Source organism: Cyprinus carpio, chromosome B17 (assembly GCF_018340385.1).
Source record: "Cyprinus carpio isolate SPL01 chromosome B17, ASM1834038v1, whole genome shotgun sequence".
In the NCBI taxonomy this organism is placed as follows: Eukaryota; Metazoa; Chordata; class Actinopteri; order Cypriniformes; family Cyprinidae; genus Cyprinus; species Cyprinus carpio.
Window position 1 is genome coordinate 19,382,505 of NC_056613.1, and position 22,527 is coordinate 19,405,031.

Here is a 22,527-nt window from a genome sequence, read left to right on the forward strand (position 1 = left end):
TTTTAATTTGGGTGTCAATCAAATGTCATTGCCTAAATCAAAACAATAGGCTTCTGGGTCCACCCACCCACGAAAAAAAAAAAAAAAAAAGATGTGGAAAACAGTTATCTGTTTAGCCAACCGTAGGCTGATGATGAGATGAGTCACAAGAACGCTGAGAAAAGTGGGCCCAGTTTTTTTCTATATGATCACTTTCAAGACAGCATGTCCCAAGCATCGATAACATTATGGTTTTAAAAAGTTATTTAAAAAGTTTTAAAATAAAACTGGTCGCTGTGAGTAAATAGAAAACAACAAGAATAATAATAACAACAACAACAATAATAGGCTAGTAATAATAACGATAATAATAATATTAATTTAAATGTTACATTAAACCAATCAAATATCTAGTTGTTACGGAGTAAAAATCTAGTTTAAATTACATTTTAAAAGTTTAAAACGTATTTTTAAACATGTCTGGATTAAATTACTCAACAGTTATTATTTACAATTTAAAATGATCAACTGATAACCATAACTTTTCTAATCTACCAAATGGAATTGACCATTAAGCTGCTTTACCAGTTAACACCTCCAAAAGGTTGACTGCTCCTGTAACTTAAATCCCGACCACCTCGTAATCGACGACTTTTTGCAGATTAACGATGGGGTCTAGTTTACTGGGTGAGGTCAGAGCGGGATTTAGAGGGACCAAAAGGTTGACCAACTTAAATCCGGCGCCGTAATGAGGGATATTTACGATAGGTTTAAGCATCGATCAAATCGACAGCTTTTAGTTTCTCCACCTGTGTTTGATTAGCATTAAAGATTACATTCCATCCTAGTTAAAACTATTAAAAAAAAAAAATCATTCTATATTTCATATTTATTTTAATTACGACAGATGGACACAGATTGACAACTGCATAATTCAGTTGAAATGCTGAAAATGCTGTATAGGCCTATCCCAGAGGCTTTAAAATATTGTACGCCCTTAAATTTTAGAATTTTTCAAATTAATTTATTTTTTTATTTTAATTTCCATCTTGTCTTTACGTTTGTACCACTATAGAGATCATCAAGAATATATCAGTTATAATTTTGAATTTGTTTTTCAGAGGCATGATAGTGTAATTTTGCATTCTTCAAACGAAACAAAAAAAAAATTCAGATAGCATGCCTCAGTTTCTACTTCATTGAACCTCTTTATTGTCGCACAGGAAAACTATTGCTATCTTAGCATTTAATGCGGTTTCAGTTAACGTCTCCAAGGTGAGACAATGATGGGGAAGTAGCTCCCTCTGCTGTTCCTTTTTCGTTATTACGAGGATGAGAAAAAGAGTATTGGTCCTCCTGGCACAGGACAACAGGCCTACATTTTCACCTTAACTGTATGTTGTTTATCATTGCATACAAAAAAGGTTTATCGTGCATAGACAGATTCATCAACTTCACCTAAAAAGGGAGCCAGTGAAACTAAAACTGTGTCAAACAGACCACTTAGAGATTTCAGGTCTGTTGTTGCTATACTTATTTGAGGACAGTAATGGGCCACTTAGTTAACTAGTAGCCCATTGTACCCGAATTTTCCCTCCTGACATGTACATATAAATGTACGTAAACTGCGGGAAAAAATACAAGCATGAACTTGCGGTAGGTTTTATACAAGCAAGCAAACGCGTAAAACTAAAAACTGAACTCATCATACCTTACCACTGAAAAACATTTTGTTAAATTTTGTTGTTACTGTAGGCTACAATATTCATATTGTCGTGTTTGATGTACAGTTGAAGACCACAGAAGATCCAACGTCTTTCAGCAACAGTGTTCCCAATCCTGGTCCTGGAGCATCCCCAAAAAGTGATTACAATAAACCGTAAAAGTGCATGCATTGTCTGGTTGAATTTTTAAGCAAATTTACGGGCAACTAATTAACAAGTATAGGCTCTAGCATTATGAAGTCTTATTCTCAAACTACTTGGCTACTTTTTTATTTTATTTTCTTTTTGTTAATTTTTATTTATTTATTTTGCAGTTCAGTCTAGTAAATTACATTTTTCTATAAAAGTGAAGAAATGTAAAAAGTTGTAATGTGAAGAAATTGGCATTTTTGTCACACCATGAACAGACAGTGACTGTTAGTAGACTGGGCTAGTGCATGGAGAAATGAACAAAAGTTCTTAATCTCGCACGAAGAGATCATAAAGGTTGTGACATAGGCCCATTTGAAAATCGTTGTAAATGCTGTGCATTGAATAGCTGGGTCATGGTTTTCTAAGTTGCACCTAAATTGTTATTTAAAAAAAAACTATTTATTTTCTAAAATAATAATGTTACTTCTTATTAAAACAGGAAGTTTGGACAAGGCGTATCAGGTTTCGCCTCTTTTTTGTTAAATAACCCGTCACAGCCATAATCTATGATTTGCTATGCTTGCCAGTTAGTGTCAGTCCCAGACGACACGCCCACGGACCGCCCACTGTCTGTTAACTGTGTGTCCTCCTTTTCTTTCCAGGCGAATAATATTTTCAGTTTAACGCGTTAAAAACATTTAACGCAATTAACGCAGGGGCGGGGCCAGGGTTGGTCACCCCACTTACAACTGCACTTTCCTTGACAAGAAGTGCTTTTATTTAGTAGCAGAAGTCTTTACGACCACATCAAACGGGAGACGTTTCAGACGCGCGCTCCAACTTCACTTCAGCGCCAGGCGCGAATCAGCAGCGCTTGCTCTTCAGTCGCATGCACAAAGGCACCAGCGCGCGCTGTAGCTTTTATCATTTCATAATCTCAAAGTGCGAATGAAACTACGTGCATGCTGTGTCGTGGTCAGTTAAGTCATGAAGTTACCAAAAAGGCGATTAAAGTTGCCTTAAATCTGTGCATGTAATATGTTATATATGAGTCATATTTAATAACATGTCTCTAATGGATTTCAAAACTGTTCTGGAGCAGACAACACTGCCTCCGATTCCATTAGTAGAGACTTTTAAGACCTGAAGGTCAGAAAAGGTAAAGAGATGCATGTCAGTTCCGCGTCAAGTTTAGCAGCAGCAGCTCTAAAAGAAATAGCAGCCATATAACCTGATAACCCAGTGCCTGTGATGTCTGTTAATTAAACTAAAAAGAAAAAAAGAGGAAATCAATCACTTTTATAGCTTTAAGGATTCGTCTTTATTTAATTTAGAATGTTGTGTTTGCTGGGTTCATGTGAAGATTGTTTTAAGTTCACTTAAATTAGAAGTTATTTTTTAAAGTCCAATAAATGTTAAAAATCGATAACTCTGAATTATACTGTAATATTGAATGGCTACATTTCATAGAGACAGTAGTTTACTCATAAAAAAAAAAAGATGCCATTAAGCAAATATTAACAAATATACTGTCTTTATGTTGTTTGTACATTAATTTGAATATTGAATGTGAAATTATTGAAATTTAAAAGTATATTTAAAAACTTTAATGTTACGTGGGATTAATCATGATTAATTTCAGAAAAAAAGTGATTAATTAGTTAATTTATATTGATTGACAGCATTTATATATATATATATCTGCAGCATGCATGTGTATCTTAAATCTAGCATTAATATATATATATATATATATATATATATATATATATATATATATATATATATATATATATATCTGCAGCATGCATGTGTATCTTAAACCTTTTGGACATATTGGAGAAAGATTTGGTTTTAGTTAAACACCATTTGCATCTGACAGCTCCAGTAGCTATGCGCTTGTCTTGCAGAAGACCATACCTTCAAGATCACAGGTGGCTTTTTGTCTTAATGTAACTATGCTCAAATAGGGTATCTGAATGTGGCTTAAATTGAAAGTTTACTTAAAATTGCAAAAATTCTGTCGTTATTTACTCAGCATTATCATTTACATGTTGTTGCATATCTGAGTTTCTTTTTTTCTGTGGCACACATTTTTGGAAGTATGTTGGTTTTGCTTAGCTAATATTGACATTCATTGTATGGGTAAAACAGTGTCATTTCTGAAAATATCTTCTTTTGTGTTCTACAGAGGAAGTAAGTCATACAGGTTTGGAATAACATGAGAATGAGTAAATAAATAATTTGTATTTTGGGGTGAACTATACTATTAACATGGCAAACTATTTTGGAGGCCATTGTATCATGATGTTAGTTTAAGGGTCTATTTCTGCCCTGACCCTTAAAATTACACCTGTTTAACTAATAATATTTATATTACATAATATTTAAATATTATTTTTAACTTAGTAAAAACAGATAGCTTAATTCAGTAAAAACATTGTTAAAAACAACTGCGGCAGGCCTATGCATGTTTTTATAAAGCATCCTGAGCAACAAAACAAGGATGTTAAAACTCAGAGCACTATTTTATTTTCTTAAAAATCAGTGAAAATGCTCAAAGTGTTACAGATGTAGATTGTTACAGTTAGAATACAGAAGTGTTAGTTTAAACATACATCTTAATTATATGATTTGTTGAATTTATTTATTGCAATTTGCCGTTAGCCCCCAGCCATATATAAATCTCATAAAATATAGATTTTTGTTGGTTGCTTTTCACGCGGAAATGTTTATTTCTGTAGATTATTCTCTAATACCTGTTGTCTGACTCCTTGGGTTTGAAAAGTCAAACAACAAGGGTAAATATTTGACAGTGAAGAGCTCTTGGGTATTTGAGAGTGTAGCATACTTCTATCTGTGGGTGTCTTATAGATTAAGGAGATACAAGAGGTCATTAGAAACTAAACTGTGTGCCTACACGGGGCTTTATTTATTCTTTGAGAGCGTGCGCCTAAATTCCAAGAGCTTGGCAAACATTTTACTCACTTTATACAGGTTAACATCAATACGTGAATGCAGCATGTCGCAGATACTAACCGGCGAACGCTATTTAGAACCAAACCTCATATAACAAAAATAACTATTAGCCTAATAAAATCTATTTAAAAATCTGTCATTCCAATGCTTTATATTGACCATCGGAAGATTTAAGAAAATTATAAACAGAGAATTTTTACAATTAAAGAAATGTTGTATTTTAATACGTTAAAAGTTATTTTAAAAGACTTTGATTAAACGGGAGACAGCTTTAAGTTTTATGGAAACAAAAAGTCTTTTAATTCCGTTTGAAAACGCATAACTAATAATTCAGTATAGATGTAAGCAGTTCGGCCCTATTCAAAACCATGACAACAAGTAACCAGCACGGATTTATTTGAGAAAGTTAAAGGACATTGTGCGGGGGCGTCAATCAAGCATTATTTCAGGACTGAACAAATGCAAAATCTTGACTGGAACAAATGCTTCCAACGGGTCTCGGACGCGGGGCTACATTTCCCTCTTTTGTTCCCGGTCGCTGGTTGGCATGTATTTGTGTTCCTTTTTTCGCCCGACCACCCAGGACGACTAGACGAGAACGGATACCCACTCTGTTTGGGAGGGTCTATGCGGTCATCCAAAGCGCGCTAAGGCGAGGCAGTCTCGGGAATCATCAGAACCCAATGATATGCCTAGTGCACGCACTTACTGGTGAGGTGCAGGGGTAAGCAATAGTCCATGATGAAAAATTACTGTCTCCTTGATGTCTGGATCTTTTCCCTAAATAGAAGTTATTTCAGATTTCTCACTCTTTAGGAAGAAATGACCTTCTAAGTTAAACAGAACTGATGTAAAAACTTAAACAGCAAAGTAGCCTATAGTTTAATGTCGGATATAGGCTAGCTATATCCTTTCAATTTCAAAAAATTCTAGCAATAAGGATTTTTGTGCTTTTACTGTATGCAAGGACAAGCCACTTTTCCATTAGCCACGAATATAAATGTCATTAATCACCCCACTGTACTGAGAGAGTGCACATTTAATCCGTGTTAGTGCAATAACACCTGCAATAAACGACAATACCCCAATAAACGAATTAGGAAAACCAACTCTGGGACGCTAATGGATCACTTTGTATGCAAATATCCGATATGTTATTTGAGCGGGGGGGAAAGAAGGGAGGGCTCTTGTTGTCACTTGCCACCCAAGACGTGATTCAGCCTCAACAATTACCATTATCTGTTTCCCACTTTTCACGAATTCGGACGAATCAGTAATGATGAAGAGTGTTACCCTCCATCATTGTGAAAGTAACGGGCTATTCTTTGCCGAGTTCACACCTACCATTACAGGGATTTAAGTACACGAGTCATTGAGGTACTTAGAACCCATAAGGAGGAGAGGCCTCAAAGCAACCACCAAGTGCTGTTTATATAAACACCGCGACATCAGTGCACACATTGTCACTTGGATGCGCGTCTTGAGAACGCACAGATCACTTCAGCACTGCGCGACTGAGGATAGCTTTTCAAGATCGAGAACCAGTCTTGGAACTAACAGCAATCCAGCGCTTCAGATGGCTATTTCTAACAAGTTCAGTTTCACTGTGAGAAGTCTTTTGGATTTGCCAGAAAATGACACCGAGAGCATCGCGCACCATTCTCCAGTGGAGGCCTTCTCCGTCTCACCTTACTCGTCTTGGACTGAAAACGGAAGAGGACATATATGTAAGTTCATTTTTCCAGTCAATTTTAAGAATAAGTTTTTAAATGTCCACATAATGAGGGGTTATAATTTATTTTAGTTTGATTCGCCATTGAAGGTCTATATGTTGCATTTGGTAACTGTAAAGCACATACATACATAGACCTACACATATAGTTTTTTCCCCCTCAGAGGATAGATAAATAAAGGCTAATCAAGGTTTTTTTTGTTTTGTTTTTTTAGCATCAGACGAGAGCAATCTTGAGGCTTCACCAGACTCCACCGGACCAGATGTGCTTTTAGTGGATACAGAGCATGAAAAGCGGAAGAAGCGTCGCGTGTTATTCTCCAAGGCTCAGACGTATGAACTGGAGAGACGCTTTCGTCAGCAGCGGTACCTGTCCGCTCCAGAACGAGAGCAGCTCGCGCACCTGCTACGCCTCACGCCCACGCAGGTGAAGATCTGGTTCCAAAACCACAGATACAAGATGAAGAGAGCGCGGATAGAGTGCGCTCAGGACCTCAGTCAGCCTCCAGTGCTGCGCAGAGTCGTGGTGCCCATTTTGGTCCGAGATGGCAAGCCGTATCAGAACTGCACTATAGATGCAGAAAAAGGAAGCTACATCGTCCCACCAACAGTACCTTCTTCACACTTCAGCGTTCGGGGTTTCCCGTCTTTACAGCAACAAACGCCCTTTGCGCTTTTCCCCACATACCAGCACTTTACCAACACAGCGGCCTCCCGTCACCACTTCTGTGTTTGGTGAGATTCGCTTAGGACCATACGAACTATTTTCGGGACTTACCCCACAGGACAGCGCATGGATTCCTCTTGATTCAAGTTGTTTTTAATTACATAAAGTGTTAGGTCCATTAAAATAGAAACTCTCGGCGTTGATAAGATTAAAAAAATAAATAAATGCTGTTTGCACATATTATATGTTCTGTTTAGTTGCTTTTTGTAAGAGTTTTGTATTAATTGATGTTGCAAAAAATGTTTTATGTTTTATACTGTGAATAATGTAGTGTCATAATTTGGTGAAATTGCCTCATCTTAAAGTGTTACACGTTTTCGTTCGTTATTCTATGTATTACAAAAAAAAAAAGAGAGAGAGAATTAAAAAAATAAATTTTTAGCAATTTACAGGTGTTTGGATTGTTCAAATTATTGTTGGTTTATACACATTATACTAAATATTCCGTAAGTTTAAAATCACTCTTTTTAATTATTAATGCTTTAAAATATTTAATTTCTCCTTAGGCTTTAGTATTATTTATTTTTACATATGTCTTTTTTGTTAACCCCTTCGATTGTCACATACTGTTTGTACAAAAGATCTCAGACTGAACTGAAAAAGAGTACGAGAATTAGCGCACAGCAAGAGATTGAGTGGCTTTTGTAATGTTAAGACGTCCACTTTCACCCAACAGAGAAGACCAAATAACCAGCTTAAAGAAAGAACCCTTATTTAAGACTCAACAAAGTAGGTTAACACTGAACAAGAAATGTAGGATGTACAATGGTTATTGATTCTTGTGTGATAGTGACATTTTTACATTCTGGCTTTTTTACGTTACGCAATATTAATATACCGCATTAAAAGCATTTTTGTTTGTTTTTAAGCATATTTGAGTTTTGGATGAAGCGTTGGTGACCAAATAAGAAAACAGAAGTTGTTAAATGTTGTTACCCCAACACACCTAAAAATAAATTAAGCAGCGGTTTGTCTCAAATGGCCCTTTGACTTCAGAAAGTGCAGGAGATTCACTGTCTGCTCCGTGTTTTAAAAGAGGGCGATCATTGTCGTAACATTTATGACAGAGGCGTGATTTCTCTTGCTTTCTCAATCCCGAGCTTGTCCCAATTAATTCAGTGACCCAGTTAGTATCATCCTTGTCACCTGGTCTTTTGTCCCCCTCTCTCAGGCCACCTTGTACTACATATGGAGGGGACTGACCGCAGCGCTCTCTTCTCTACATCTTCCCTAAAACACTTTTTTGTGTCGTCCTCTGAAAGGACCATTGTTTGGTTCCCTAAGGGACCTAGACAAAATCCGTGATGCGTCTCAATTCTCGTGATGTTTAATCAGTCCCGGGTGACAAATTTATGGGCCTTAACAAGACAATGGAGTTTTAAAAGTCGTTGGGTTTTGGAAGTGACAAAGATAGGCTTTTAGAGGTCTCCGCTGGTTTATGGCGAGACTTGGCCAAAACAACTTGGAAACATAAACCGCATCAACTGCACTTATGAAGTTATGTTTTTCTCTAAAGTAGGTCTACCTATTTATCTCTTGATTTAACATTAAAATCATGTGCTTCGATTAATCATTTACCTTTCAAATACACTGAAAGAAGATGCAATCAAAAGTTAATATATAGCTACCTGTGACAAAAAAAAAAAAAAAAAAAAAAAGATAATTTGACCAAACCAGATAAATCTGAATAATATGCTTTGCTATATAATCTGGCAGGTTTCAAGGCATGATTAATAATGCGAACCTTGAAACGAATTATGAACTATTATCATTTTGCTTAAAAAAAAAAAAAACTCTTCATAGAGACAACTCTGTGTCGTATTAAATAATAGGTTAAATACACTTTAGGCTACATGTCTTTGCAAATGCGTTTTCATGCCCCCAGTTGGTCTTTCAGATTTCACAGTTAACCGGGAAAGAGGCGTGACGTCACCAGTATTTGATGTCCACCGTTTCGGTTGCCCGGCTGTAAACGGAGCCACTCTGCCACCTTGAGGTTAACAGCTTCCTGTGGTGGGCTTGATCTGATTGCGCTCAGAGGGAACCGAATATTCCCATGCACCTCTCTGCCATAAACTCTTCCTGTACAAACGGCATGGTTGCCACTCTCCACTAGATGTCACAATAGCACCGTGGAGTCTCAAGTTTGAGCATTCTGCTGTTAATATTTACTGCACCTGATGAGCGTCAACATCACTCCCGTTCCACCGTAAACAAACGTTCAACACATAAGTAAAAATAAACCTCCAATAATATAATATAATATAATATAATATAATATAATATAATATAATATAATATAATATATAAAGCCTAACGCCTTTGGTTAATTTATGGCATTATTTCTTAAATTAAGGCAAATTATAAGCGTAGGCCTATATGCATATTGAAAACATTGGCCACCCAGATAGCGCTGAACATAACTGTCTGGACTGTCAATAGAAAAGGATATTAAAAACAATACAAAGCATACTACTAATTGCCGTTAATTGGCCATGATAGCCGTACTCCAGTAGAGAGGAGTGAGCTTGATTAAGATAATTAAGAGAGCCTTTTGTAAACTGGATCAAGTAGGCCGAACACCTTGAAAGCGACGTTGGACGCCCCATAGTTTTGACACTAATTGTTATAATTGCACTCGCGATTATCATCATGGTGCACAACTACACCCACCTGTGCTAACTTCAAACTAAAGAAATGCGTAGTTTTCTTATAGTGTAAGGATGATAACATTATAGTTTGCTTTAAAAGTTGATAAGCGTTCTGTAAAGTTGTAGTAGGCTACTGGCCAAAGATGTGAACGCAGTAGCCTATATTAGCTATAAATATTCGTAATGTTACGAATGAAAATGATTAATTTTTCAATTAATTTTTCTTTTTTTTCCCGAAACTGTAAAAAGGTGCTAATGCGTTGTGGCATTTGAGAAAACTAAAATGGTCAGTCTTCGCACACTTGAATAGAAAGCTTTTTGGTCTTGTCAAATATTCAGTGACCACCAGAAGACGCTGTATTCCCTGTTAAACGTTTGTTGGCTCATCCTTATCACATGTTATGTTATTCTGCGTCATGCATATCCTTTGGTCTTCTTTCTTATTATTGTGCCTTATACGGTTTGTATTTTATTAGATTTATTAGGCATAGGATAAATTAAATATATACATAAGTTAACTTCTTTGTGTGTGTTCCTGGCACTTCAAAGCAGCTGCTTATTTCGTATTAACACGTTAAGTGTTCCACAAGATCGCAAAGAAATACATAACGTAAAGAAAGTTGCCGTTTTCTGAAGGTGACATTTGAATTCCGGCAGCAAACATTAAAAAGAGCAGTAAAATAATAATAAAAATGCGTCAGAATTTGTGTTCCCTGATTTTATATTCACAACAATCTCATAATCAGTCACCGACTAATTTTCGTGGCATTTTTGGGTGTTTAGATGAGCTACTGTAGTCACTCGGAAAATAAATAGCATTGTATCTTTGTAAAGAGAAAAAAAAAATGTTTTTATTATTATTATTATTATTATTATTATTATTATTATTATTATTATTATTATTATTATTATTATTATTATTATTATTTTAGCCTTAACTCTAATAAAAAATGAAATAATAAATTAGTCTTAAACCATACACAGAGTCTTTGTAATCCCTGGCCGCTATAAAGACCAAATGAACAGTGGGTCCCGTCAAAATTTGCTTAAGATTTTTTTTTTTTTTAACTTGCTGTTACATTTTGTTTAGCCGTCTAGAAGGTTGCGGCGTTCAGAATAGTCTCTGAATGAACGCAAAAGAACTAAAGTTTACACCAAATATTTCAGTCTACCACTGGTGGATCTTACCACCAAGAAAGCTGAATGCATTTCAAGTCATTGTTTTATCCAAAAGACATGAATACTTGGTGTCCCAAAATGTCTTAAATGTTTTAAATTTGATTCGATAAATTATGTTAGCGCCACACATTAATTTATCCAAGCCGGACGAAGGAAAAATTTAATTGTGTTTTATCATTATTGGTAAAATTATTAGATTGAGAGTAGCATAGGAAAACGCGTAGTTTTGCAAATAGCTACAAAGTCATTTTTATATTTGTTAAAATGATATAATAATAATAATAATTATTATTATTATTATTATTATCATTATTGGCGTTGTTGTTGTCGTCATTTTTATTTATAATAATAAAGAAGAGTATGAAATGTCTGTTTTGTACAACAAATCTCTCAAAAGCGATTTCGTTAACTGATATCCAGATTCGATTCTTCTGTCCAGTTATACTGAAGAAGACCTAGGGCGTCGTGATGATGCGCACTGGTAAGCAATGCATCATTGAGCTCACACGGAGTTACTTCAGGACGTACTCAGGTTATTTCAGCGTCGTTAACTTTACCTTGAGAGCCTCTCGTCCTCCCGAGTTCATTTTCCTCAGTACCGCGCGTCTCAGCCGAGTGGATGGGAATTTGGACGAGACGCTGCCTATGTCCAATAATATCAAACGGAAAGGGGCTTAATCATTTACTTGGCCTCTTAACACGCGCATATGTATTTATTTATTTGTCAGTCAGTGTTCCTGAGTCGTCGCAAGGGCCCTTTGCATGTTTGAGTACGATGGAGCATAATACAAACACGCCTGCAATCACCAGAAGCCTCTTGTGGCCATTAAAAGTCAGTAGTTCAACTCAGGCTTTTTTTCAGAAACTGAGTGGTTCTCAAAGTCTGAAGTCCGCATATGCACTCACATCAAGGGGCCCTTATAAACATCACTCCACCTGTCAATATTTCATCCTTTTCTGTGTTCCTTGCCGTTCTCGCAAGCCTCGCCACCTCGAAATAAACAGCCTCGCGCTGAAAAAGAACTATGGACGAATTACATTTACGCACAGGTGTTGTTGCATGCTTGTGAATGTTTTCAGGGTTTGGGGAAGGCATGGGTAGTTGAAGACCGCGTAATAGAAATTGTGCGTGGGTGCACAGATGATAGCGCTGCTTTGTATTGTTGCCCTGGCTGCTGATGCCCCGCCTCTGATGGAAGCCTTAAACCTGGCACCAAGCTAAAACAAACGAAAGTCAGCTTCGAGCTCCCACTCAAACCAATTAAGGCGGACTCCAGTGCGCACTCATACGTTTCCATCCTGCTGCAGCGACGGTGAAACAACAGGAACAGAGGAGCTGGCCAAAAAAAAGAAGGAGAGATTGCCTTGCCTTCTAATTTCTCCCTTTCCAACACAGAACAATGTCGATGAGCCCTAAGCATACGACTCCTTTTTCTGTATCCGATATCTTAAGTCCTCTTGAAGAGAGCTACAAAAAAGTGAGTATGGAGGGGAACAACTTGGGGGCTCCTCTTGCCTCGTACAGACAACCCCAAGTCACGCAAGCGGCGATGCAGCAGCACCACATGGGCCACAATGGAACAGTACCCGCTGCCTACCACATGACTGCAGCTGGAGTTTCCCAGCTGTCACATACAGCCATGGGGGGCTACTGTAACGGGAATTTGGGCAACATGAGCGACCTGCCGGCCTATCAAGACGGCATGAGAGGCAGCACGACGGCCGCCAGCTGGTACGGAACGAATCCCGACCCACGCTTCTCTACAAGTACGTGAGATTGACACTTTATGTCGTATTTGCAAGAACTGTTTGTGGATTTTGAAAGATTGCTATTTTAAATTATATGAAACATCTCAGCAACTATCTGTTTTGTGTTATGCTGTTCTGTAAAACTCCAAGTGTCCAAGTGAACGTAGGGCTTTTGGCAGTATTGAGGGGAATTATGTTTAAGCCAGCCGCACGTTAAACGTGCCAGGTGTTTTATCTAAACCCAAACAAACTGCAACAATTAATCAGACTCTTAACCGCAGTTCCAGTGTTTCTCCAAAACTAGGAATTTAAACCAGAGACGATTGCGTAATTGTGCACAATCGCTATATTCGCTCATCTTGTTGTAACTCACTGAGCTAAGGAGCGTTTGTATTTTCTGTAGTCATCATATTTGACACTGAACCTGCGCTGTTTGTGTCTGTTGTTGTCGTCAAATTGCAAAGCTAAATAGGACTGTTCTTCTTGCAGTCTCTCGTTTCATGGGCTCCTCGTCTGGTATGAATATGGGCAGTATGAGCACGCTGAGTTCACTGGCGGATGTTGGCAAAGGCATGGGTCCGCTGACCAGCACGCCTCGCAGGAAGAGACGAGTACTCTTCTCCCAGGCCCAGGTGTACGAGCTTGAGCGACGCTTCAAGCAGCAGAAGTACCTCTCCGCGCCGGAAAGGGAACATCTGGCCAGCATGATTCACTTGACTCCGACTCAAGTTAAAATTTGGTTTCAAAACCACCGATATAAAATGAAAAGGCAGGCCAAGGACAAGGTGTCCCAGCAGCAAATGCAACAAGATAATGGCTCCTGTCAGCAGCAGCAACAGTCTCCACGGCGGGTGGCCGTGCCAGTGTTGGTGAAAGACGGAAAGCCATGCCAGGGCAGCAGCCATACACCCAACACTGGTGTACAAAACCACCATCACCAGGGGGGAAACGTCATGATTATGTCCAATAATAGTTCTTCAATGGGCCAGCTTCAAAGCCAGCAGGTAGGCAGCGCCGGCCAGTCCCCAGATCTGGGTCAACACGCTGCAAGCCCCCCATCTCTCCAAACCCAGGTATCTGGCCTGTCGCACCTGAACTCTTCCGGGTCCGAGTATGGAGCCGCCTTGCCCTGCTCCGCTCTGCTCTATGGCAGGACGTGGTGACATCGGAACAGACAATAACAAAATGACAGGTGGATGCAGGTAATCTGTATACCCTGCTCAAAAAGACCATGAGAACAGTGGTTGCGCTCTGAAATCATTGTCTCCTTTCTGGAGGGAGACATGACAAGGCTACAAGCAACACGAGGATTGCCAAATGTCAAAGGTATCAAATCTTTTATTTTGAGGATGAGCGCCAAAACACCATTAAGAAGATGGAATTATTTATATACGCTAGATTTTAAATGGAGACTGATTTAAACACTAAAATCAAATATTCTGTCATCCTGTTGGATTTAAAAAAAATGCCCCGACAACGAAGACATCTCCCCTCACAGTTAGACTGCTAAATACCTTTCATGATTTCTTATAGATTTCACTGTAATCGTAGCTTGTATATTTCTGTAAAAGTTTTGGACTGATTACATAGTTTTTAGCTATATGTAGCCTATATTGTATACATTTTTATCGATATTAAGGGTCACATGTTTTTCAGTTTCATTGTTATTTGTACGTTTCATTTTCTTGTAACTTATATAGATATTTGACTTAAACGCAGTCATGCAATCATATTAATAAATTATGACAATAATAACAATAGCCTAACAATACGTTTGTTTTAAATTTGGGTGTAAGAATAAATCACTCGGCGGTGCTAAAAGTGGGACCTGACCAATTTAACTTTTTTTTCTTCAAGATAACTAGTTTAAAAGTCATCAAGCTTCCACACAATAAACCATTAAATTTGTACAAGCTTTCCGAATAGGCATTAGAAGGATTTTTGCTGCAGTCGCTCATTGTTTGAAATCGAAATTTCTACTGTTTGTATTGGGTCTCCCCTTCAGTGTGACAGGTTTGTGGAGCTGGATTTCTGCATCGCAGGCCTTATAGTAAAGTGTTCATTCAGTTATGTAGTTTTCTGTGTCGCAACACCCCTGGAGTCAAACGCCAAATATTAGTAGGATACAGCAAACAAAGACAAAAAAAGTCAATTTTGCGTCGTGTAAAAACGTTTATACAACTGACAAAACCCGGGATCAATTTAGGCACAAAATGAAACACGTTTTCTGCATTTTTGCACGAAACATTTATGAAATATTTTACAAATGCTTAGCCTATATAAAACATACAAATGTTTCATACAAACTTGACTGTAAAATCTAATTCCAGCGATCTGCTAATTGTATTTAACTTATTTAATACGTCATAGTCTATGACTTTTTCTAAGAAAAAAAGGTTTTGGTACAGGTTTCTTTTCGGAGCGTGTTCTTTGTCGTAAGAGAATGAGTCAGTGCAGGTGAGGTCTCCACTCCTGGAGAGAAACTCACATCAAACAAACGCTCCTAAAAGCTAACTTATCAATCACATCGCTGGACAAACAGCATTCTCTTAAATAACTTTGCAAGACGAAATAAACACACTTATCACAGCGCCGTCCATCAATACCGTGTTTGTGAAGATCAGAGGTACAATCATGCCACCGTGGTTACATTGATAAAGAGCGTAAACATCTGAGGGGCGCGGTAAGATGCCTGAGAGCTGCCTGCTAGAACGTTTGAAAGCGCGTGTGTGTGGGACTTGCTAGTGCCAAGTAAGAAAAAACAGATGTTGTCCGCAGACAGAAATATTTAAATTAAATATGATAGAGACATTTCCATTAAACTTTATGACCAGTTCAGAATCAAATAAAAATAATTTTAAATAAAAAGCTCACACAAAAGCTACAACCTATTTGCTACACACAAGAATCGGTTGTGAACTGATAAGGCCGTGTGTCTTTGACTTTCTTTCTTTTTCTTTCTTTCTTTCTTTCTTTCTTTCTTTCTTTCTTTCTTTCTTTCTTTCTTTCCTACACTCACCCAAAATCATTCTTTCTTTCTTTCTTTCTTTCTTTCTTTCTTACAGCATCCAAAATCATTTATCCCTTATTTTATTTATTTTTTTGGACATGACTCTCTTTTTGAAAACCATTTTGGACTTCTTTGAATTATAAACTAGTATATAGTGGGGGTTTTTTCCTTCTTTTTTTCTTTCTTGCCTGCGTGATCACAGGGAATGGTAGTCTACGGCATCCAAATTTGGGAAACATAATTGTCGTTTATGTGGTGACAAAATATTTATCTAAATTTTACATTTTATTGAAATTATAATATTCAAGTTTCGGCTTTGTTTTGTTATTTAAACTATTTTAATAACTTTTTTTGATATTGATATTGTTGCTTTTATGATATAATTACACCGTTCTCTTGCCCTCATAATTCCAAAAAAATACGTAGGCCTATTTGCTAAATTGACCAAAATAGTATTTCTAGAAAGACTATCTTTAGGGCCTGAGACTAACCCCAGCGTTGTGATGGATGATAACTTTGTTCAGTCATTTCATTGCCCAAGGTTTTTTTTTTATTTTTTTGCTTGACAAACCAGAGTTGCAGTAGCCTACATTGATTGATCTTAATGTGTACAACTCTCGCTTATTTGTGGGGGGAAAAACTATAGTAGGCCTACACCGTGTACTATTTAGCCTGATATTTTATGGGCTACACTCCAACAGCTATAGTAGCTCTAATTTAACTATATTGATGCACAGCAAAACTTGTACAACTTGGCCATTAGGCCAAATGCTCGGTATAACCCTTGTTGCTGTTCTCCTTTCTTTTCTTTTTTTTTTACCTTTTAATCGCACACAAAACCCTCTGCATGTAGTAAACCTTCAACTGATGAAGGTATTTATGTGAAGCTCTCGCGCCAATAAGCGGGCAGTGGGGCACGCGTTTTAATGACTCGCTGATTGTAATGGCGCTCTTCTTTTCTGTGAAGGGTCGTTAAATCAACAGATCATTTTGTCGATTATGTCCGAAATTATACTTTCGAAGGCCTACAGATGCTTCTTTAAGTTGCACTGATACTCAATTATATGTAACCTCTACCTAAAACTCTAAGCAATATCTGTACAATGTCTAAAAATACAAGATCAATGGGAGAATACTGGGATATTATAATATGATATTTTTCACCCAAACTAAAAAAGGTTTTACATTTTAAATATTCATTCCTTAAAATGTTAGTCAGTTTATCGTGACGAGATATAATATTTATAAAGTTTACTTCATAAGAGTAGCCTAATGACCTTTAGTATTTAGACAAATGTTTTTCATCCTACTTTGCAAGGCTGGATAAATTGATTAACCACATACATGAAATAAATGTTCATTTTATGGGCAAGTAAGATTTTCTCTTTTATCCGTTGTGCAAATTCAGTCATTTCCCACAGCAATCTACCGGCCCCGAAAGAGTCTATTAGGATTTCGGGGATTCGTTTTGTTAGAGCTCCTCTGAAAGACTGCAGATTACATTAACATGTCTGAGGCTCGGTGTGTGGTCTTTGTGTGGAGCTTGTAGCTGTTGAAAATGACTTGTTGGAAGCGTGTATGCTCTCATCACTCTCACTCAACACACGTTGCACAACTGCGGACTGTCCTCGAAGCTTTGGGTGCAAAGGTCCCAGTCACCTCCCTGCAATTAGACCCCAATCTCAACGCAATCATATTAGAGTTAGGGTTTCTGAGGTTCGCTCCCTGCTTATTCTACAGTGTATAGGTCGGAGAAAGGGGTTGATATACATTGCATTTATAGCGTATTTTGTATTAAATCTTATAGATAAAACACAAAGTTTGGACTCTGTGGTATCAACAAAAAATAACCATGCATTTTTGGCATTATTCATATATTTCATATAATAATGTTATCAATACATTTTTAATAATTAGATGGATTTAAGAGCAATGTACTAATAATTTTAAAGTGTAGAAAGAAACATCGTGTTCAAGCAGATGTAAACATCAGAAAGGCCTAAGTGTCAGATAGAACAAATAATCTATGCTACACTAATAACCAATAATCATGTCAATTGATTTTATTCAAGCGACCTCTTTTATTTTCACAGCTCGCTGACTTGAAACATGTCCAAACAAAACAAACCTGTTTCAGCCACACCCTCGAAAAGTAAAGTTATGCAATGATTTGCCCACATTATGTAGTATTTTTAGGTCGCATTATGTCATTTGATCTGGAGCTGTCCGGGGTGCTGAAGTTTTTTTCCGCCAGCATTGCCATGAAAACTATACTTAATAATAATAACAATAATAAACTTTATTTCCAATCACAACAGTTTCAAAGTGAAATTGCAAAAATATAACTTAAAACTACATAAGTAATTTTAAATGAAATGCTTAACTGGACAATTTAGCTACAGTCCGCAGGAAAATCAGGAGAGAACGATCCAAAATCTGTTCAAATGAAGGAACATGATTCTTTTATTTAAATATCCAACACCACGTTTCAGCATGATGCAAACTGTTTTACTGACACAACAGCACAAGATTTAAGGGGAATGAAAAGGCAATTACTGCAAAAGTAGGAAAAACACTGCAAGGCGCTTAATATTACAAAAATTATAAAGTCTTATAAAGACAGACAGTTATACAGCCAAATAAAGCAAATATGTCTTTGTCGGTATTGTTGCACTGAAAACTTGAGTCTTTAAAACTAAAGAATAGTACAAGCCTCTACTTAAAATGGACAAAGAAATGCTCTTCGTGTACAAAACTCCAGCATTCGAATGCATACCCACCTTCCTTGTTTAATCTAAATACATCTTAAATGGGATTTGTAAAAGCAAAGTAACAAAAAGCAATTAAGATGAGCAAGACTGGTTTTCGTCTACGACTTCCAACACCTCATTCTTAGACCAGCTTCATCTGAGTATGTGCATGACAAATGGCACAATTACACATTAACTGCAATCACCTCCTTTAGTAAATCTTATTGTCAGCTAGTAGCAAAAATATATTTAATTGTCCAGCATTTATCTGCTTCTTGAGGCCATTGTGCTGCGCACGCAGACGAGGGTCATTTGCAAGGAGAAATACTTAGCATGCAGCACGGAACACAAGATGCAGAAATACTTGACCTTTCAGTGTAATTGTGGCACCAGTGAAATGCAGCGCATTCAGCTTATGTGAATGGAACCTTTCCCACCCAATGAATAAAAACTGCATTTTCATACCTTTCTATTTCTTTACTGTTTTTAATTTTGTTTCTTCTCAAAGAAAATTACTTTTGTAATGGCAGTGTCTTTTAGAATCCTACAATTTAAACTCTCAAATTTACACCGAGGCAAATTATCATGAACTGCAGAAATGTTCCGAAAAGAAAATACATCATTTCTTGTTAGCTGTATAAAGAAAGATATTAAATTGACGAATCACCTGGATAATGAAAGTTTGATCAATTGTTTTATTTTGCTTTTATAGCAGAATCTCGAGGACAGCCAACATTCGGTAACACTGTGGAGTCATAAATTCTGCTAAATGGCATTCAATTAAAAACAGAACTGCTTACAATTCCGAAACAATGTTTTATGGCCTTTTTTCCTGTGTCAGGTAATATAAACGCTCTTCTTGCTTAAGACTTCAAACATTATGCTTAATGATTAAATGCACCGAGTATGCTCTACACCAGCCCTGCATGTTGTGCCCATTTCTATCTGTGAGAGTTCGGGGTGTGCAAAGAGAGAAAACAGAGTCTATAACACGTCTTCCGAAATAACAAGCTTCTGTGAATAATGTTTAATATTTTGATGTTCTGCAATGTCGGAGTGGCTCGTGCTGCAGCACGCGGGTCATGACTCAATAATGAAATTCTGCGCAGACAAGAGGCGCTCGAACAGTCTTGTACTGTACCAGCGGGAGTCCTTTGGTGATCAACGAACCATCACTAACCGTGTTAACACTTCCTCCCCCGCTAAATAACGTGTAATCACCTCACCCCACTGCTATTTTGATCAACTTTTTGTCACTTAAACAGTATCTGATTGCTTAAGCGTGGTACAACAAAAACTAAAACAGCATCAATATTTAACATAGCAGATATAAACCATTAGCCTGCAGTCACCGCCAGCCATCATTTTTAGGACTCAACAGTCGAAAATGTAAACAAAATGAAATAATAGCAGCAAGAGAATAGAGAAATTCAATATTTTTTATATCTTAACATCAACATAAAAAGCTAATGCAGTTGAATTGCATGCAATGATGTTTAGTAAAAATGTCATGTTTTATGTTTTGTCAGTTACATCTAAATGAACTGGTTTTATTCACTTGAAAGTATATAGTATACATCTGAATCAATCTGACTACATGTAAACAAACAAAACTCACTTTTAAGGGAGACAGTTTTCATTTATGGGTGAATTAACCCTTGAGAGATCAAGGTTTTCACTACAGTATTTGTGGTGCAATCTAACGTCATATGAATAAAAAAAAAATCTAAAAATGTTTCTGCATTAAACTCTATTTTCTAAAAGTAAGCAATAAAAGCCAGTGCCACTCAATGTACATTTGTACTGCTGACTCAAAAATGACTCAAAAAATGTCCCTTAGATGTTTCTATAAGACTTTTAAGCGACTTTACAGTAAAAAAAAAAAAAAAAAAAAAAAAAGTCATTTCAGGCCTAATACAGCCGAGCTTGGAGTCTGAGGAACACAATGAGTATACCGCACAACTGTGAAGAATCGGCCTATACGAGAGTGCAGTGGCTTAAACATTAAGACCTGTTGAGATTATGGTTTTTTTCTGTAGAACCGGAAGGAGAGATGCTATTTGCCCCTTTATAAAATATGTCATTAGGAAGAATTCATGTCACACAAAGGGACTGCAGTCAAAAATTGCCCCACCACTGTTCAGTAATTATATAGTTTGCCCAGGCTGCGGGCTGTCATGCATCGAGGCAGGTGGCAAGTCCATCATGCAAATGGCTTGGCGGTGCCGCCATAATTAGCCAGCGCGAGTCGCCCAAATTAACAATTAGCTAACATGCAATTCTCTCTGTGAGCGCAGCGGCTCGCCGTTGTGTGACCATTGTATTACGCAGCCAATTGCACGTATGGCGTATCATTTATCATTTCTATGCTCAATTTACAATTCTATGGCAAAGAAAATCAGGGTAAACGTCTGTGACGATTATAATTTCTGTGACTGGTTGTTCGGTTTCCGGCGAAAGTTATGCATAATACAAATCACATACATTCAGGCCTATTTTAGCAGTCTAAAAGACGCACCAACACTCCCCCAAGTCAACTTGCCTTTGTAATTTCAGGGAATTTTTCCTTGCCGCAGTTAGCTCATTTTATTAGGCCTATATTCTTTCTAAAGCTTTGTAACGATTTCAAAATAATGCAAATAGTTTGCATATATGCAATGAATTATTTAGGGTACTATTGATTTTTTATTTGGACTATTGTTATTAGGGACTGGTAAATTATATTGTCACCACTAATGTTGCATTTTTTTTTTCTTCAGACAAATGCTGAATCAACAAATCCTCAGATATAGATTGCATACCGCCTAAATGCAGCCAATGTTTTCTTTTTGTTTTTTGGTGTGCTGCAACCTAAACTTCTGACTTTGCCCACCCCATAAAACATAACGCAGGTGTCGCTGAATTTGGATTTGTTTCAATTTTAGTTTGAACTTTGTATCCGTAGTATCCCCAACCGAGTCCAAGCGAACGCTTCAGGTTGTTGGTTAAAATGGAGGACGGGCCCATGCTGTGCAGCAGTTAAAAGTAATCCAGACCTAAGAGGTGCTGCTTTTTTAACCCCTCCAGTGATCTCCTTGCACCCGGCAGACTAAACGCCTCCCCAGCAGATAGCCCCAAACACAGCCCACCCACTTACTCATTATTCCGGGCTGCCCTCCGACATGACACGGGAACAAAGTAGGCGTTAAGCCACATTAGAGCCGGGATGGGAGTCATCAGTAACCCGTTATCAGTTAATGAAGGGAAACACATGCGGGGCGATACACTGCAGCCGATCAATAGCGCGCTTGGACAATGAGCGACTGCTCACAAAAAAGAGAAATGCAAATCAATTAGAAACCTTGTTTGCTTCGGGTCCGCTCAGTCTATTCCCAGCAATTACATGTTCATTAAAGCTAATTTAACCGGGATGCTGCCTCAGGGACAACAACAGTTGTTTGTTGCTCCATCATTTTCAAAGGCGGAGAATGACAGCATAATGCGTTATAGCTTAATGGCGACCGTCTACAGGGAGATTTCCAATTATGTGGCTTATTAATTTTAGGAGATTTTAGGCCAACCACAAAAAGCGACCTTCAAAACCTTCACCTTTTTTTTCTTTTTCTTTTAAGGACATCAAATGCATGCCAAAGATAGGTCAAGAATGGTCTTGGTCATTTTATAATTTGAATTTTTCACATATTCACTTTAAATGCAAAAAAAAAAAAAGAACACTAGCTTACAGTGGTTATCATTCACTGAGTGCAAATTTTGCAAGTCTCCCTTATTAAACACACCTGATTTATATCACCAGCCTGTAAGTAGAGGCTCGGACACCTGAAATAAGTGTGTCAGATTAAGGAAGGCATTCAAAATGTACAACAGTTTAGATCTTCTGCTCTATATCATCAACCTTGATTGAGGATGACATTGCTT

The 22,527-nt window shown here is 37.4% G+C and overlaps 2 protein-coding genes across 2 annotated transcripts; both read left to right on the forward strand.

Moving 5' to 3' along the window:
- The first annotated feature begins 5,181 nt into the window (after nt 1-5,181).
- Nucleotides 5,182-7,652, forward strand: nkx2.9 (NK2 transcription factor related, locus 9 (Drosophila)). The gene is made up of 2 exons (XM_042743080.1): nt 5,182-6,541; nt 6,762-7,652. The coding sequence occupies exons 1-2, from the start codon at nt 6,286-6,288 to the stop codon at nt 7,283-7,285; spliced, it is 780 nt and encodes a 259-aa protein (XP_042599014.1). The 5' UTR covers nt 5,182-6,285; the 3' UTR covers nt 7,286-7,652.
- A 4,316-nt stretch (nt 7,653-11,968) lies between these two features.
- Nucleotides 11,969-15,869, forward strand: LOC109108631 (thyroid transcription factor 1-like). The gene is made up of 2 exons (XM_042742677.1): nt 11,969-12,870; nt 13,342-15,869. Exons 1-2 carry the CDS (start codon nt 12,504-12,506, stop codon nt 14,013-14,015), a joined length of 1,041 nt encoding a protein of 346 aa, XP_042598611.1. The 5' UTR covers nt 11,969-12,503; the 3' UTR covers nt 14,016-15,869.
- Nucleotides 15,870-22,527: the final 6,658 nt, after the last annotated feature.

Excerpts from the sequence above, each read along its gene's own strand:
- LOC109108631 (XM_042742677.1), top strand. The coding sequence starts at position 12,504 with ATGTCGATGAGCCCTAAGCATACGACTCCTTTTTCTGTATCCGATATC. Across the intron at positions 12,871-13,341 it reads CGACCCACGCTTCTCTACAA|TCTCTCGTTTCATGGGCTCC; the intron begins GTACGTGAGATT and ends TTCTTCTTGCAG.
- nkx2.9 (XM_042743080.1), top strand. The coding sequence starts at position 6,286 with ATGCGCGTCTTGAGAACGCACAGATCACTTCAGCACTGCGCGACTGAG. Across the intron at positions 6,542-6,761 it reads AAACGGAAGAGGACATATAT|CATCAGACGAGAGCAATCTT; the intron begins GTAAGTTCATTT and ends TTGTTTTTTTAG.